Below are 19,820 nucleotides of genomic sequence, written 5' to 3'. Positions count from 1 at the left end.
ATCGATCTCACACATGGCATTGCTACAATCATCATGGTCCTTCTTTAAGTGACATTTCTTGAGAATCCAATATTGCCATTTATGGGTTCCAATAAAACATAAAATCAAAAAGTAGACCCAAAATTAATTTTTGCTGGGCTTATATTGGCTTTTTATCACAACTTTAGTGCATTGTGGCCATTATAAATTTTAATTTTCGGTATTTCCCAATTGTGTCGATTTTCCCCCGTCCCCAAAACCAGTACAACTATGCATATTTATAAGTAGGTTAAATACAGGAAATTCTTTGAAGTTCTTTTTCTAAATTTTTAATAAGAATGTATTTTCTTTGCACTTTATTATAAATCATGTCTATACATTGCAGCAAAGTCACTAAGTTTTTTGTCATTTTGTTAAACTTGTGCTTGATACGAAATGGTTTGTATCCTTTTAGAATTGATATCTCTATTTGTTGCTATTTTCCTACGAAGGATCTAACTTTTATACATCTCTGATGTAAAGTTATGAAGGTTAGTGGAATTCACAGAATTAAGACAGCCATATGATGATTCCTATATCATTGATGATTTAGATAAGAAACTTTTTATTAATGTCCAATGAATGGCCACAAATGATAATTTAGAGCAGATTAGTTATGTTGTTATATTGTTTTTTTGAGGAGTTCCTTGTGCGCCCCCACTTGTATCGACATTATATACATAGCAGTCCCATTGACCTTTTTATGGTCATTTGTTGACATTAATGAAATTATCTTATCTCATGTTATCTTATACTTTTTATTTTCTTGCAGGATTGGCCTGGTTCAAGTTCTGTTAGGTTTGCTCGACTGGAGAGCTGGAGGTACACATGGACTTTGTATGCAGATGAAATGGAATGAATCTGAAGCTTCCGTTGGGAGGGTGTTGGCAGTTGAGGTTAGTCTTTTGCCATTGCTGAAACCTTTGCTTGAAATGTTGGCCATGTCTTTTATAAGCTAGTTGAAGACATTAAGGTGATTTACACTGATCTATTTGATTAAAAGGATATATGGAAATTTGGCTTCCAGAGTTTATGAAATGCTATCAAGTGCAAGTCATCAAAGGGCAAATAAAGTTGAAATAGACAAACACTATGATAACCAGAGAAGGTATAATGATTAGAATGTGATCATCACTAAAAACTGCAGGAAGCCACTGCAACCTGTCTTGAAAAAAGGATGAATACTAATCTTCAACATAGCCTCATTTGGCAAATGGACAATCCTAGAAAATATGCTTTACTGTTTCTGAGTGGTGACAATCTGGAAAAAGCCCATCCATAAGACTACTCTTGGCCAACTGGGATCTGAATGGAATCTTTTGATAAATTACCAGAGATCCACAGCTTATAAGAAAGCTGCATAGAGCACACACTGTGAAGCCCATGAACCTGTGTCCTCCACATTTTTAATTAATGGAACCCCATCTTGCATGGAGGACTGGGGATAATGGTTGATGCTGATGAAACATCTCATATAGATGTCTAAAAGCATAGTAGAAAAGCATATAAATAAAAATCCAACCCCATTCTTGCCAAAAGGGTCTTGCCTTCTTAATACTCATTTTGAACAGCCCAAGCTCCAGAATAAGTCTTCTGAACTCCATAATAGAAGGATGGTCATGGGTAATGAGTGCCACTGGTTCAAGCTATGGGAAGTGTTACCCACCACTAGTGGGTGACCCCATAGAAGAAAATTTTCTCCTAGATTTGTCTTCAGCCAAGAGCCAGCAACTCTGACAGCCACCAGTGTAGCCAATATTTTTCAGTTTATCTGGGCTCCCTGAGCCCGTCATATGTCCCCTCGCCCATCTGTCGAGATTGAATGTTTGAAGGTGGACCATACAATCCTAAAGGTATGGTTTTTCATTATGCAATCGGGTGTTAATGCTTGTTTTTCTTGGGCACACTTGGTTATGGATTACTGGGTGACTTGGAAGGACGAAGGGTTTTGACTGTAGTCTTGTTCCCTTACCTTAATTGGGGGGTTAATCCTCAACCCTAGTCTTGAGTGATTTCCCCTACTGGCTTACAGCTTTAGGATGGGCACTACTTGGGAAACCTTGATTTTGGTAGTGTGGTCTCATTTTACCGTTTCAAATTTTTCACTCCTCTTCGCACATTACATACCCTATTTCATCATCTTCCCTCTCGGGTCCACATGACCATTGGGTCCACATGGCTTTGATATCCCCCTCCTCTTGTCCACATGTCTGGATTGGTCCTGTAACGATTCCCTGAAGGTTGATGCAACTAAAAATAAAAATAAAAGTATAAATATGGCCACACACAAAAAGAATAATACAAAAAAATGCAAAAGATGGTTAGGACAATAAAATTTAGCACGTGGGTAAAAGCCAAACATGAGCTCTACCCTCTATCATTGTGGCCATCACCATGGTTCCTAGGGCCCCTATGAACATCCCTTGCATCATTAAGGAACCCATGTATGTCCCAACCCTTGGTGGGTGATGAACTGCCCCACCTTAAGGGGGTAATCACTGCTATATCATACACATCATGCTCTCATCCCCTAGAGCTCTGAGCAGTAAAATAAAAGAAAAATCAATAAAAGGCAGAAGGCAAATGAAAAATGGTGGAAAAACAAAGGTCGAGTCAACTCATGTACCACGATTGCTCCCTCCTAGATTCATACGCCCAAATATGTGGACGTCCCTCATCATTACCACCCTTGAGCCCATACCATTTGGCCTTGAGACTCCTGTGTCCCCATCCTCCTCATCATTATCCATTTGACACTTACAACTTGAAGGATGTACCTTGGACATGTCCTTCCCTTTAGGTGTTGGGAACACCTAATAGGGTGGTTTATTAACTACTCTTACCAAGGAAGGTAACACCATTACATGCTCAAAGCCCCAAATCTGGAAGGGAAACCCACTATGAAGTGTCCATTTTTGCCCTTGATTAACAAGCTTATTCACTAAAGTGCACTAATGAAATATTGTGTTTGAAGGTAAGAGATGCATTAGTTCTTATCTATGATTGGCAGGTGGTTTCACTTTAGGCTTGGCCTCCCTATATGGGATCCAAGCCCACCAGAGTGTCATATTGACACTTGTAGGTGAAGCATTGAGAGCCATGGGTTTCCATCATGTGACATAGCATTATCTCATGCGAAACCCATTATATGCGAGATGATGCACTTGGACCAGCACTACCTCCAACCGACTTAGCATTGTATATAGGGTTTATCAGCTGATCCGAGGCCCAAAGGAGGTTTGTCTCATCCTCGAGACATGGGAAGGGAAGCACCATCTTTTGTGCCCTCATTTGGAGTAGTCTACATGCTTATTTTACATCAGGAGACCCATGAGACCACTACTTGTGCCCCATAGCTACTTTGGACCACCACATGATGTTTTACTTGGAGATCAAGGGGCCACCCCCTCGACCATCATTCATGGAGCCCTCTTCTTCATCATGGCACTTGAGGACACAATTAGGCCTTCCAGCAATCCTCCTACACCATTGCTACATCATTTCGGCTTCATTTTGGATGGCTTATCTTACACTTTATGAGCTATTTAATGGGTTTGTCACCAAAGTTATGTTATTTTGTACATTAAAATTTTTCTAGGGGTGTCTTAGGCTAATTCAAACTCTTAGAGACTCATATAAATAGAGTTAAACCTCATTTGTATCAAACATCATCATCACACTTGGATATCTCTCTCTTGAGAAATTTGTACTTTTTCTTAGATGGCTATTGGAGCTCTTTTGATGGATTTCAATATTTTTTGGGAGTTGAATTCTTGTTCTTTCTTAGAGTCGCTGTCTTGATATTGGATTGGATATATCTATTGCTATCTTGTAAGTGTTTTTGTGTTGAAATTTTTTCATGTAATAATGTCTAATGTGTAGAAATCTTGCAACTAGCTAGTTCTTTTTCCCTAATTATTGAATATTATTAAAAAGATTGTTTGATTGCAAATTTGTGCATGTCACTCATTGAATGGAAAGTAGATGAATGTTCCTAGTGGGTTAAAACTTGTTTTCTACCATGAAAGTCCATTGATCTTGGGTGGGTAAACGCTGAAGTGTGATTGCTATGGCATCACAACTTCGCCTGCTTGAAGACAAATTTTAGCCGGATTTCGAATCACATAGACTACATAGCCCAAGGGTAAGGCACTAGTCCAAGAAAATTTTGTGATCACCCTTCTTCTACCTCTCTTTTTCTCCTAAAAATTTCAGCCTCTCTCTTAGACGACCTAGCTAGAGCTGCATGCAGATTCCATTGGAGGATGACTTTTTCTGTTCTGATTGGACAAGGTGCTATGTTGGTGTCTCCTTGAGGAATCCTCAAACTTTCACACAATTCCCACAGTTCATTTGAGAGAAAACTTAGGCCCCAGCTTAGATTTTGAATGCCCATCTTGAACGTCATAGTGAAAGGTCTTCTTGAGGGTTTTTGCACATAGTATTTGGTGGAATAAATAACTTTAAAACCCTTTCCCTACACTACCTAGACCTAGTGAGCTCCTTGGAGGGTCTCCTCCCATGGTTATTCATACAGCCTAGGTGTCGTGTGGTCCCATTCTAGGCTTCTCAAGAATACAAAGCTTCTTGGGAGATCTTGATCCCCTTCGGAGCCTTGATGTTAGGCATCCTTGTCATTATTGAATATGCTTAACCCTAGGTCTAGGTCTTCCTCATAGGTCTTTATTGGAGAGCCCCTAGCTTCTCTTGAAGCATTGAGCCCTAATGGAGCATCTCCTTGAATGGGCCTTGGAAATCACTTTATAGCTTGTCATTGATCTCATCATTTTAGGTGATTTCCCTCATACTAGGATTCCTACCATCGGTGAACGTTTGTAAAGAGCAGGGGACACTAACTGAGGTGACAACGAGTCTTTGTCCCATTGTTGTCATTTGGTCTAGTAGTTGTCCTTTAGGTAGCCCTCTTAGAACGCCTACTAGATTGTGTGGCAACTATGAAAATTTCAACAACTGAAATCCTATTGCAACAACTACAATTATTTCTTCTAACTGTAAATTAATTTATCAGTTTATTGCTGTGACAACAACGAAATAATTACTGTAATCTTCACCAAATTAAATTCTGCAGAAGATAAACTGGAAACTCAAAAAATGCTGGCACACACACAAAAATATAACACCGTTATTTTTTGGACAAATGTCCTCGGAAAAACTCATTGTGAGAAAACTGATGCAACAAATGAGGATTTTATTATTGTTATGTAGCAGCAAAAATTCTGAGTACAATCTATGGATGCCCAAGTGGCAATCCAATTTGAGAGAAATGCTGGCAAAAATATTTTAGATAAATTTTCTCCCTTCTGCAAATCCACTACGAATTCTTGTAACTATGAATTCCTATAATTGCGAGTTCCTACAATTATGCACGAATTCCTGTAATCGCGAATTCCTGCAATTACACATGAATTCCTGTAATCGCGAATTCTTGAAATTACGTGCAAATTCTTGTAATCATAAATTCCTGCAATTACACGCAAGTTCCTACGATCACGCGCAAAATCATGTCGTCACACGAATTCCTGCAGTGTGGCCCTTTTCTACAGAAATATTTGGCCTCCTCTCTCCTGACTCTTCTGGAACTGTAAACTCCTTCGGAAATCTACTACTCTGCCCCTTTGACACCTGCTACTCAATCATTGGCTCAATCTCACTTTTGAATCACCATTTACCGGAAAATCGATCTGCGTTGATCACTGAGTATCTACAACTAGCATCTCACTCGCTCGTCCTTCTGGCTTGAACTTCTCTGCCTTTCCTGATCTCTGCAACTGTGTAGCTTGATCTGCCAAGGAACTCGCACATTGAGTGTGTTCTCCATCTACCCATCGACCTCCTCTTATAATCTTTTGTTGGGACTCTAACAACCAAGATTAAAACTTAATCAAGGGCTAAGATCATTTCTCGATCAATTCATGTGAGTTTCTAGATGATTCACACCTTTCTTAATTAATACTGATTAATTAACCCCTTCTCGTGACTAGAACACCTTTGATGATTCAAAAACTAACACTCCCTCTTAGCGAGGAAGGTGTTCTAGTGTTGGACTATTGCTACAACACCCTGTCTCTGTATCACCCTCTGTTACACTACTAATGTTTGGCCACTGTGACTGCGTGCCACTGCCTACCAACCATTGCGCAACTCTGATGTTGCATCTGTGTTGTTGCTGACATTTCTTTACCGCTGCCAACTCTGAATCTACACTACAACTCCCTCTCAGCTGTTGTTGCTACAACTGCAACTATTGCAACTGAGAAGCATCCAAAATACTGAATCAACTGTGTTTGTGTTGCATGTATCTCTTGAGTATCTAACTACTATGAGCCTCTGCACTGTCCATTGAAGAATCTGTGATGTTGCTGACTCTACTACTGAGCCTCTGCACTGTCCATTGAAGAATCTGTGATGTTGCTGACTCTACTATTGAGCCTCTTGCTGTGCTTCCAAACTGCACTACACTCCTCAACACCTGATTGCCACTAGTTTGCAATTGTCACTCGGGAATCTGACTGCATCACTTATATTGATCCGTCGTACTATTGAATACTGTGGACCCTCGTAGCAAGGTAATGAATGATTCATGAGAAGGACACCTCAAGGAAGGGGCTCAACCTCTGTGTTGCTCTGGGACTATAGCTCCATATCGCTCCACCTCACTCTTGGAGGTATAGCTGCATACATGGCAAAGTCTGATCTACTCATACTGTTGCTGCTACTGCACTGTTGATGCTTCCACATTGTTGCTGCACCTATTGCAATAATTAGTCTAATCTCCCCAGATCTTGAAGTACTAGCTTTCATAGGGTTGCTCCTTCTAAGTCTCGATCTCCCAATGAGAAATATCTCTGCTACCTCCTGGCAACTCGCATTGTCCTCCTACACTAGAAACTGGACTGTGTAGTTCTGCGCTAGGAATCTCCTCGCTGGAATTGCACCTACATACTACATCTGGGAAATTTGCATTGCTTGTGTCACGACATCTAGCTTTGCAACTGTCTCTTAGGTACTCACTGCAACTAGATTTGCAATTTGTCTAATGACAAATTGTGTCTTTTGACACTGAACCTGCTTCTATGATACTGTGGGCTTCTATAGCAAAGGTGATGGTCCCACCACAACAATCTGGAACTGATTTGATTGACCTCCTTGTTGCAAATGCATTGGACCCTGCCCAATATGGCACATTGGAGTCTTATACTCCTAGATCTGGTGCCCCACTATCTCTTTTTGAGCCTAGTCCCTCTCTGGGACCCTTCCTTTCTTTGCAACTCACACTAGACAACTTGCACTTCCTTCGACACTTGTTTCTGGCAATTGGAAGTCGAATTGCTCCCAGATATGGATTTTGGATAACTCGCACGACCTCCTCTCGCAATCTCATACAGTCATCCCTGCAAAGCTACAAAATCTAGAAACTCAAAACTTGAGAAAATAAACCTGGAAGCTTTTTCTCTTCCTTGCTCGATTGCTAGCGTTGCCATTTGCGCTCCTTTCTGCATAGAGAAAATATGCCCACAACTTCTGCCAATTTGCAACTAGAAAATTGGATTTCTAGAGCTCAAAACCCCCTAAGAGAAATTCTCTTTGTGTGTGCTTTTCTCTTCCCCAGTGCTGATCTGTTAATGTTGGTCTAGCTGCAAACCAACTGCGCCCATATATGCTACTCACTAGAACCCTCCATCCAACAAATCTACTGTGAATTCCTGCAAGTTCTTGCAATCACATTGCGAATTCTTGCAATTACGCACGAATTCCTGTAATCGCAAATTCCGGCAATTACGCGCAAATTCTTGTAATTACACAAATTCCTGTAATCACAAATTCCTGCAATTACTCACGAATTCTTGGAGTGCAACCCTCTCGCTATTGAAGTTGATCGACTTTTCTACTGGCCGCAAATTGAAAGTCGAACCCTTGCCTCTACAATTCACACTCTACGTATATCTCGGAAAAATTTGCTCAAATCTCCTTTTGAACTATGAAATTTTCCCCCTCCTCGTCTTTGAGCCTCTGATCTGATCACCAATGCTCTGATATGATGTGAAATTTTTTACTTAAATCCTATTGCAACAACTGGAATTATTTCTTCTAACTATAAATTAATTTATCAGTTTATTGCTACGACAACAACGAAATAATCACACTACAATCTTCAACAAATTAAATTCTGCGAAAGATAAACTAGAAACTGAGAAAACACTGACCAACACACAAAAGTATAACACCATTATTTTTTGGACAAATTTCCTTGGAAAAACCCAATGTGGGAAAACCAATGCCACAGACGAGGGTTTTATTATTATTATGCAGTAGCTAAAATTTTGAGTACAATCTATGGAAGCACAAGTGGCAATCCAATTTGAGAGAAATATTGGCAAAAATATTTTAGAGAAATTTCCTCCCTTCTACAAATCCATTGCGAATTCCTGTAACTGTGAATTCTTGTAATTGCGAATTCCTGCAATTATGCCCGAATTCCTGTGATCGTGAATTCCTGCAATTACACATGAATTCTTGTAATTGCAAATTCCTACAATTACATGTGAATTCCTGTGATCATGCCCGAATTCATGCAGGCCCTTTTCTATAGAAATATTCAGTCTCCTCTCTCCTGAATCTTTCAGAATTGGAATCTCCTCTGGAAATTTGCTACTTTGCCCCTCTAACACCTGCTACTTGATCACTGGCTTGATCTCACTGCTGAATCACCATTTACTGGAAAATCAATCTTCCTTGATCACTAAATATCTGCAACTGGTGTTCCACTTGTGCATCCTTCTGGCTCGAACTTCTCTCCCATGTTTGATCTCTGCATCTGGTTAGCTCGATCTTCCAAGGAACTCGCACACTGAATGTGTTCTCCATCTACCCATCGATCTTCTGTTATGATCTTTTGTTGGGACTCCAGTGACCAATATTAAAACTTAATCATGGGCTAAGATCATTTTTGGTTCGATTCGTGTGAGTTTCTAGATGATTCACACCTTTCCCAATTAATACTGATTAATTAACCCCTTTTCCTAAGTTTAGACTTGGGAAATATTTAAAAATAGGCTAATAATCTAATTGAGACACTTGTAGGTGGGACTTACAGAACGATTTTTGGGTTAAATGGAGAACCCCTGTGTTTTAGCCTCTCCACAATGTTTCGAGGCTAGAACACCTCAGATGCTACAAAAACTAATAGCAACAAGAAGAATTCAACAAATCTCTTCAAAGAAAATGCTTTTATTGCCCTAGTCATCGAGCTTGGAATCGAGTAATATCCTCAATACATGTCCCCACCCTCCCAATGCCAACGAACCAAGCTTGCAATATATTGAAAAATAAGTGTTCTTCAAGCCAAAGATTTGACCAAATTGAATTATAAGCTAACTATTTTATTAGTGGCTTGGGAAGTGTTAGTAATAAGTATTAATCAAGGAGAGTATGGGCTAGTACTGGAACATATGACTTGAATGTCCATCAATTCTTGAACGTCCTTTTCAATTTCATTGTTTGCAAAATGGTGTCAATAAGGATTTACATCAAGTAGTTAATTACCTGGAATGAGGGGAATACCATGGTCATGTTCCCCACGTGAAGTTGTTAAACCTTGTGGAATTTCAAATACAGGTTAGAGAAAACCAGCAAAAAATCAGGGTGAATCTCTTATGGATTGGTGTTGACTATTTGTATGGCATTAAACTGTACAATAACACCTGAGCCCTTCCGCTAACAACTTCTCCATATGATGTGTGGTCATAATTTCAAGGGAACTAGATGTAGGCTCTTGGAGGGTATGTTTTTGCTCTTCTTGCATGAAGCTCAAATGAAATTTTTTGAAATCCATGGTGAATGTTCCTAAAGTTGCATATCCCTAAAAACTATATGACAACTGCCCATTTAAATACTAAACATGTGAGTTTTGAGATGATACTCACCAATTTGTCATTTCATATTTTTATAGCACGCCCACATTTCATGATACCACCATTGGCAATCATACTTTGACAATTAGATATTGGACGTACATAACAATGGATATCATGCTCCACCCTCCAATGGATAAAATTGTGAATGTTACCACTATCAATCAACACAATCACTTGGTATTATGTGATGTAGCTAATTAATTTCAAGGTTTGGGGTGTTGAGAAACTTGATAGGTCACAGAGAGAAATCTGGGTTGCATTGTGTTGTCACTTAAATTGTACACGGGGAGGTTAGGTATCAAAGTGACAACCCTTGCCTCGAGCATTGTCGCACTTCCGTGTACAATTTGAGCGACAACACATCTCAAGGAGCTTGCAAGGGGGCTTCATCTTCCATGGGGATAATGTTGTCTTTCAAAGACATTTCAAGTGTATTTTCAATCGAAATATCCAATGGGTAGTCATGTGGAGATACATGCATCCGAAATGTTTTTTGTTCTTTACATTTGTGCCCTTTGAAATATTGTTCCTTGCAATTATGGTAAACATGGAGGTGTTGATGTTCTGCCTTCTTTTCTAGAGATAACTTGTAGATGCAGACTGATTGTGAGTCAGAGGAGATGGGGGTAGTCGTTGTTACTGCTCAAACTAGCAGGGGTTCTAGGAGGGGATCCTATGGAGCAACTACTAGGTCAAGGGAAACAATGGAGCAATAGCCCACTGTCACCTCAACTAAGGCTCCTTGCTCTTTACGGACTTTCACTGATGGGAGGAGACCCGATATGAGAGGAATCATGATAATGGATATGTCTATGAAATGATGAAAGGTGATTCCCAAGGCCTATTCACAAGAGAGACATAATTGTATGGCTTGCTTGCTTGGAAACAAGGTGATGGGTTCTCTAGGAAGGGCCAAGAAGATCCTTAGGGCTAGGCTTTTAAGAGCATGCTTTGTCAAGATGGTTCCTAGACCTGGAGATCTTTATGGAGACTTGGCTTTTATGTGATCTTTTTGAAATTAACATTAATAGGTTGTGGGACCACATGGGACCAAGTAGACACAAAATTAGGTCAAAGGTATGGAGTTGATTACCCATTGAGGGGCTTGACCTAATTAGGGAGGAGAAGAGGATCAAAGGACAATTTTTCTTTGAGGTTTGAATTCAATAATCCTAATGAGGACACTAGCCAAGGGAAAACTAGGGCAAGAAATGGTGCTTGAGCTAGGGCTTGCTATATCTTGAGATCCCATCGTCGGATTTGTTTCAAGTTTGGAGGGCCTTTGGAGCAAACCTCAACGCAGTTGAGGACCAAAAATCGAAATGTTTGGATGGCTAGATTGTGAGATAATTGATGCCCTAGGTGACCTATGTAGGTTAGGACTAGAAAAAGAGGGAGGTGATAAGAATAAGCGTAGGAAATGATCACCAATGGAGGATTAGTGCCTTGTCCTTTGGGAGAGATGGAGTCAAGGAGAATTTATGGTTTGGGAAGAATTCACCCAATCAAGGAGGCCTTCAACAACTTCGCATGGCATTTAGAGCATGAGAACAACTACTGCAAGGACTTTATACTTCGGTTTGCAATAAATGATGACTTATCAAGATGTATTTAACATAAATTATCTCTAGGAACATTCACCCATTCATACATGGCCCATGACATGATGCAACGCTATAAAGAACAAAAATTCCCACAATTTCATATAGAGCAGCAGTAAATTTCAGACTTGTATAGCGAAAATCCTAGCAACATTCATGTGACAAAAGTAAATGACAAGAATAAGCATTAAAATAGTACTTACATGTATAAAAGAGTATATCCAATCATCAAATTATGCCAATAATGAAGCTCCAAGACAAGAGAGAGATATCCAAACATCAAAATTCATCCATAACATCCAAACTCGTCCTCCAAAAGGGATAGCGAAAATTTCACAAGAGCAAATAACCCAATCCAAGTGATGATGATGAAACAGAATCACCGCACTTGTATTTATACCATGACTAATGAATTCAATCTAGCTAATTTGGCCTAATTAAGCCCCTAGAGTAAAATAATGTGCATTATAAATTTATAACAATACTTTTGGTGACAAGCCCACCAAATAACTCAATAACACCAAGCGTCTCAAGAGGGTTGAATTATCAACAAAGTGAGTCATTGGGCCTTTGAGGAGGCCTAATGATGACCAAGGGGTGCCATGATGTAGAAATGGACTCCAAACATAGCGGACAAGGGGTTGACCCCATGTTTTGTAAACAAGAACTTGTGGTGCTCCCAAATGGATGTGGGGCCACAAGAATGTCCTCATGGGTCTCTAAATGGATCTCATATATGCCTGTAGACCATCTGTAAGGGCTGGAATAATGACATAAGCCCTCCCTTTGTAGCGGGAGACAACCTCTAGACCCTGGACTTTCATATAGAGCAACAATAAATTTCAGATTTGTATAGCGAAAATCCCAGCAACATTCATGTGACAAAAGTAAATGACAAGAATAAGCATTAAAATATTACTTACATGTATAAAAGAGTATATCTAATCATCAAATTATGCCAATAATGAAGCTCGAAGACAAGAGATAGATATCCAAACATCAAATTCATCCATAACATCCAAACTCGTCCTCCAAAAGGGATAGCGAAAATTTTACAAGAGCAAATAACCCAATCGAAATGATGATGATGAGAAAGAATCACCGCACTTGTATTTATACCATCACTAATGAATTCAATTTCGCTAATTTGGCCTAATTAAGCCCCTAGAGTAAAATAATGTGCATTATAACAATACTTTTGGTGACAAGCCCACCAAATAACTCAATAACACAAAGCCTCTCAAGAAGGTCGAATTATCAACAAAGTGAGTCGTTGGGATTTTGAGGAGGCCTAATGATGACCAAAGGGTGCCATGATGTAGAAATGGACTCCAAACATAGCGGACAAGGGTTTGACCCCTTGTTTTTTAAACAAGAACTTGTGGTGCTCCCAAATGAATGTGGGGCCACAAGGACGCCCTCATGGGTCTCCAAATGGATCATATATGCCTGTAGACCGTCTGTAAGGGCTGGCATGATGACATAAGCCCTCCCTTTGTAGCGGGAGACAACCTCTGGACCTTGGAACATCTGACATGGTGCAATTGTGGAGCCGACTAGGCATGGTGAACCAAGTACATCATCCTCATCCCAAAGGTGGAACACGAGCAATTGATGAGTGTTGTTGGGGATCCATGAAGTAATATCCACTATGGTGGAGGCCCATGGCTCTCAATGCTCACCCTATAAGTGTTAATGTGGCCCTCTGGAGGCTAGGACCCCATATAGGGAGACCAAGCCCCAAATGATGACCCACCTGCAATCATGCAAGATCCAATGCATCCCCTTTCCCTCCAATACAACAAGTCATTAGAATAACAAGTAATAAAGCTTACATTTCACAAAACCATTGGGGCACTTCATGGTGGCATGCCCTTCCATAGTGGGCTTTGGCATGGACAAGTGTCTCCAAGCTCAATAGAGGTTAACCAAGGGCCCTATTAGGTGATTTCAACCTCTAAGGGGGGGGGAGGACATGTCCATAGTACATCCCTCAAGTGGTAGGTGGCAAGTGATATAATAATGGAATGGAGTGGGGATCAGGGGAATCATCTAGACCACATGTCTAAGTGCAAGGGTAGCTATAATAAGGGAAGCCCACACCTGGGTATATGAGTGTAGGAGAGAGAATCGTGGTACATGAGTTACCCTAACCATTCCTTTTCCACCCTTCTTCATATGTCTTTTGCCTTTGATTGATTTTTGTTTATTACTGCTCGGGTATCCAAGTGATGGAGAGCATGATGTGTAATATGTAGCAGTGGATACACCCTTGAGGTGGGGTAGTGCATTGCACACCAGGGGTTGGGACAATCATGGGTTCCTTAATGATGGAAGGGGCTCATCTAGGGCCCATAGGAATCTGGGTGATGGCCATGGATAAGGGGTACAGCTCACGTTTGGCTTTTGCCCACGTGCTAAATTTGTATGTCCCGACCATCTTTTGCATTTTGTGTTACATTTCCTATTGAGAGTGGCCAAGTTATGCTTTTTTTAATTTTCTTTTTAGTTGCATCAACCACTGGTGCATCGTTCCAGGTTCGACCCAAGGTGTGGACAAGGGGAGGGGAGGTTAACCCTATGTGGACCTGGATGGGAAAAGAGATGAATGGGGCCAAAATGAGTGGAAGGGGAGTGATGTAGGTGGCATCAGTAAACAGGACCACGCAACCAAAATCGGGATTTCCCATAAAGTGCCAACCCTAGAGCTAGTGGTCAGTAAAGGAGATCCCACGGGATTAGGATACAAGGATAACCAAGGAATTGAGCAGTGGAGACAATGTTGATTTCTGGTAGCGTCAGATGTGCTCTAAGTCTCAAAATTTGCAGGGAGGCTTAGACAAATGCATTCTCTAATACCCAGAAATCATTTTGCGAAATTCAATTCGGAGACAATTTTATTAAAATAATTATTATTTTTAATGGGACCCTAAGTCTAGACTTAGGAAATTAAAATAATTGATGTGTATTAAATCAAACTGTGGGTGTAACTTCTAGAAGAAGGGGAAGATCAAGTCAATATGATTCTAGTCATTGATTAGAATCTAATCTGGGTCATTCATTGATCAACGAGAGGATTATAAGAGAAGGCTTGATGGGCACTTGGAGAACACACAGAGAGAGTTTAGAGAATTGATTTTCTGAAGCAGAGCAACCGCTGGAAGATTTTCGATAATGAGCTTTACAGTGAGGGGCAGGCCTAGTTGGGTAGGAGTATCTTCTCCAGGACCCAAGATCAGCAGCAAAGAGGCAAAGAGACACCAGGAGGAGGCAGTGCATACCCAAAAGGGGTTGACGTTGGGCTAGAAGGGCCCTGTCAGAGCCAGAAGGGCTCACGCAGAAGCAACGCACGTAGTCTTCCAGTGCAGAAATTTGAAATCTACCCAGGAGCTGAGATTTCTAAGCCGAGAAGGTTGGAAACTGCTCTAGAGGGCAGATGTTTCCCAGTTGGGCTAACACAGAGCCTGTTAAGGTTGACGCAGGGCCAACACAGAGATAGTCAGGGATAGTTGGTTTAGCTGTCAGAATTGTCAGGTAGAGTGAGGTAATATCACTAAATTTTTCTGCCAGTTTATTTTGTCTGTAACTGATTTGCTGGAAGGGCATCCAGAGTTGTATTCAGAAACAACTGTTTAATAATATAAAACCCTCAAAGTTGCTGCATCGGTTTTCTCGCATTGGGTTTTTTCGGGGACATTTGTCCAAAAAATACTGTCACTTATGCATCTTTCTCTATTTTTTCTGTTCTTGTTTTGGGCAAATTAATTAATTAAGTGAAGGCTGCAGTGTATGTATTTCAATATTTGTCGTAGGAGAAATCTAACAAGTAGGAGAAATATCATTAGTTGCTGCAATAGGGATTCCGGATTAGGACTTTCCACATGGTATCAAAGCTAGTGTAGGTGAAGCAAGAAGAACAGTGCCAGAAAACCCAGCGCTGAGCAGAAGAGGGAGATCAAAATAGCTACAGGAGGCAGCAATTCGAATCTCCGGAGGGGTTTGCGCAGTCTTAGCTGAAGCGCTGAATTTCAAGGCAGTCTCTCTCCAAGTGAGTCGACAGAGAGAAGGGATTCCAGACCGAAATTTTGTTGTGGCAAAGGGAGCAGCGCTGAAGCCTCAGCATGAGGAGAAGTTGGTGGGATGCAATTTTTCTACAGGTTGTTTTGCTGGGCAAAGAGACGTCAGAAGTGAAGAGAGAGACATGGTAAAGGTAATTCTTCCTCAGAGGACTTCCAGCCAAGGAGTCTGAATTCTTACTAGCTGAGCAACAACGAAGAGCGGTAGATCTATGAGCTCTAGAAGGGAGTGTTGTTGATTAGTGGTTGTCATTGATGTCAACCCAAGCAACTCTAGGGGCTACCCCGATCTTGCATGGGCATTTTGACTTGACAACTTACTCTATTATGAGTCAAGGATCTTCTATATGGATTCTACTCGGCGAGATGTTTTCGTTGATATATGGCACGCCACGTAATTCTTCACAGTTTGAGAGATTTGTGTTTGAAGTTCGTAACCCCAATTAGTGGGCTAAAACCCTATGGGGTTGTGGCATGGCATTCATAATTGGTTGTGGTCATTGAATAGTCAATAATTAATAATGTTTTTTTGCTCCTAAAATCCCTTCAATGTTCAATTGTTGAGGACCCGCTTAACTCAAGACATTCATATAAATAGTGACCCTCATATCCTCCTCTAGTAGGGATTTTGTGGCTTCAAACAGGTCATCCTGACATTTTCGCTATAACTTTTTGCGGCGAAGCTTCAGAAGATGAAATTAAAACCCATTTGAGCCGAAAACTTGATGATCCTTGTGACCGAATTTCAAATCTTGGTTCGCTATATTTTCGAAGATATGATCTGAGGAAGTTAGGGTTTTTGCAGGCTCTTGAATTCCATGTCAAACAAGTGACATTGGGAAAATCATCATAGCCTTCTCTCTGAGCATTGGATTCAAATTTCGTAAATAGTGACAAAAGAGGACGGACTTTGTTGGGTATCGTTTTCAGGGCCGGAGGTCGCAACAGTGACACATGGCACTTCGTACAAGTTTGCTCTACTGAACCAGTCTATAATCAGGCCATCATGGGAGATTCGACATCTTGAAGAATCCAATCTTGATCAGACCTGTGGGGTTGGAAAGAGGACTAAAAGGGCTACCAGAGGACGAAATTTCAGACCCTCGAGATCCGAAATTACATAGATACAACAGATTTAATATCGAGCTCCTAGAAGGCAATAAAAAACATGCATTCAAGGATCGTTGCAATAAGGACCACACATCAACAGTCAAGGGTAAGTCTCCTACAACGAGGTATGTATGATTAGTGTTTACATTTGAATTTTGAGTATCATCTCTGACATATGATTTTGCAGGAGAACGTAAGTATATACAGGGTCTCGATTATATCTCTATGTCTTTATATGTCACAGTTAGTTTTGATACCATATTTCGGATGTCCTATCCTTGATACTACACATTTGATGCTACATATTCTTGATGCTACACAAAGTCTGCTAAATCTATATGATGTTGTAAGTTCATGTTACCTGTCTTGTCATAGTTGATAGAATGGTCTCTGTTGTTGTACTTAGAACTTGGTCCATTACAAGTCTAGGGTCTATCATCAGTTTTTATTATATATATCTTTAGTTTAGTTTTGGATATAGTCTTGCATAGAGTCCAAGCCTATATCAAGAGTGGTAGTCTTTGTCTACTGTTGCAACAAGTCAACAACAAAAGAGACAATCACACTTTAGGGACGCATTGTAATATTAATTTGTATTTATTCATTATTATGCACTTACATGTGTTTTGCAGGCAAAGGTAAGTTGAAGGGTATTTTGTTTTGTTTTGGGATTGGTTTCACTGGGCAAATTTTGCATGCAAGTAGAAGAAGATTCAAGTACAACATCAAGCAAGAATTCAAGAGCAGAAGTATCAAATCAAAGGAAGCATTGCAGTGAGACATCCTTGAAGACATGACAACCATCCAGATATCGTGAAGTATTGTTAAGGCCAAGAGTCATCATTGTAAAGTTGTAAAAGAGTCATTTATAAAAGAGTCATCATTGTAAAGTTGTAAAAGAGTCATAATTGTAAAGATCGTAAAAGAGTCATTTTGTCTAGAGTCGCAGAGGCAGTGTTGGGAGGTATAGAAGTCATTGTTGGGATGTTGTCATGGTTGGGCTGCAGGTCATATAGTGATTGGGTATTTGGTCAAGTACATGAAAATTATTGTACATCTTATTGTATCGTGGATTGTTGTCCCTGGTTTGGGAATCCACAGTCTTGTCTTATTTTAGTCATTATAGGGTGGCAGGGAGGTGCTAGGAAGGTGTATGAAGTCACCTACAGGTTGGGGCTTGTGAACACTTCAGGGTGGTAGGGTGGTGCTAGGGTGAGTTGTGGCTCGCTAGGGTGTTGGGGCATCCATTCAGTTGATCACTGAAGAAACCAGGGCATTGGGGTGTCCTTCCAGTGGGAGCTAGAGAAGGATGCTTTTCTAGAATTCTAGGAAGTTGTTGCTTCGTTTTAGTTGGGGCTGAAGATTAAAGAATTTATTAGAAAAACATTTGGTGGTTTTTGACCCAGAGGGGGTTTTCCACCTAACATTATTGTACCCACTGTGTTCTTTTATTCACTGTTATTACTGCATAAATATTAATAATAATTGAAGATTAAGTAATGACCTGAAAAGATTTAAAAGTGCTAATTGCTAAGGAATATTGATTCACCCCTCCTCTCAGTGTTTCCAACAAGTGCGTAGGCTAGTCCAGTGTTGCGCAGAGAAGAGAGGAGGCTATTCGACATTTCTATTTGGCAGAGATGGCAGCCGCATCTCCAGGAGGGAGGTGGGGAGATTTAGAGTTGTAGTTCGAAAGAGCTACAAATGGGAAAGATTTTTGAGGAGTCCACCTCTTGGATCAATTCCTTGCTACGGGAGCCCAAATCAGAAGTAGCATGATGAACTAGTGTCAGATAGTGCCAAGGAGTGTCAAGGAGACAGTTGTAGTGGCTAGGAGCGCCAGAGACTGAACAACACAGAGCAGAGTTGGCAACAGTGTAGATGGCACAGAGTAGAGGTTAGCTGCAGCGCATTAGATTCAGAGGGTCAGCGCAAAGACTACTAGTAGTCAGGCTTTAACATTCATGTGGTATCATAATGAACACAGTTAGTTTAGTAATTTGGGATGTGTTTCCATTGCTGATGGAGTAGAAACAACAGTTTGCAATGCGGTGGCAGTGGCAGTCTTGGTCACCAGGTTCAAGTTCGAGTTCGAGTTCGGCGACCATGAAATTCGAATAAAGTTCGGCAAGTAAAATGTTGTCGATAAAATTCGACATATAGAAATTCGAAAAAAAAATGTATATATATATATAAAATCAATTTAAAGTCAAATTCAAATAAATTTTTGGTGACCAGAATTTGGTGAGAGCAAATCGGAAAAGGGGCAAAATGTTCGCACTTTATCCTGCTCCATTGAAAAAATACCAAACTTCCCATCAAACCTATTCCTGGCTAAAAAAATTGGATTGATGTGATCAGTCAAAATAATATGCAAAGTAAAACCAACTGCCTGCATACTGTCAGTCGAAAACGAAAACTAATAAAAGGCCTAATAATGAGAAAATCAAAATCATGAAAATTATTAGAGTTCGCATGAAGACGAAATTCTTTCACTAAGAAACCATTAGACTATCAAAACCAAGCAAACGGTTTTTACGAATGCTCTCGAACATCCAGACACCGCTCAGCTGTGTTCTAAAAGAAAAAAAAAATAAGCAGTTTGGCGTCCCGAATACATGGGAATTAATAGGTTACTCGTGAATCTGCTGATCTACTGAAAATGAGCCTAAACTAGTGTCGAGTGGCCCAATAGGGACGATCGTTATCACAAATTAGATTTTATTGACGAATAAATCATCAATTAAGGCATGCAGATTGAGCGCCCGACAAATAAATCATCCAGCTTTCGCAGAACATGAATTGAAAGTGTTTCAAGACATAGGAAACACGAGATGAAAAACAAAAGGCCATAAGGCAACACAAACTGTGGAAGATGAAACTGTTGGCACCAAAACACCATAAGAAAATAAACAATAAAACCGTTGTATTTCCAATTGTGCCTGTCAAATCTCACAATTTCGAAATAGAGTTAGAACAGAAGGGCAGGTTCCAAAGTCCAGGCCCCCTTAAAACTCTAATCAAAAGGCAAGGGGAAAGAATTACCTCTCAAAAAATCGAAATCCAACGGAAAGTACAAA

General features: G+C 40.3%; 1 protein-coding gene across 1 annotated transcript in view; it reads left to right on the top strand.

The window, feature by feature from the left end:
- The window catches only part of GRV2 (DNAJ heat shock N-terminal domain-containing protein), a 466,773-nt gene that overhangs the window by 385,182 nt on the left and 61,771 nt on the right, over positions 1–19,820 (top strand). Inside the window, exon 21 of the mRNA XM_089425195.1 lies at positions 791–914. Within this exon, the coding sequence (XP_089281321.1) occupies positions 791–914 (124 nt within the window). The remainder of the gene's footprint in view (positions 1–790; positions 915–19,820) is intronic.

Source organism: Pinus tabuliformis, chromosome 6 (genome assembly GCF_031772625.1).
Source record: "Pinus tabuliformis cultivar Carrire ecotype Pingquan chromosome 6, CPIR1, whole genome shotgun sequence".
NCBI classification, from domain to species: Eukaryota; Viridiplantae; Streptophyta; class Pinopsida; order Pinales; family Pinaceae; genus Pinus; species Pinus tabuliformis.
The sequence above is the reverse complement of the archived record's forward strand: the minus strand, read 5'-3'. Positions and strand labels throughout refer to the sequence as shown.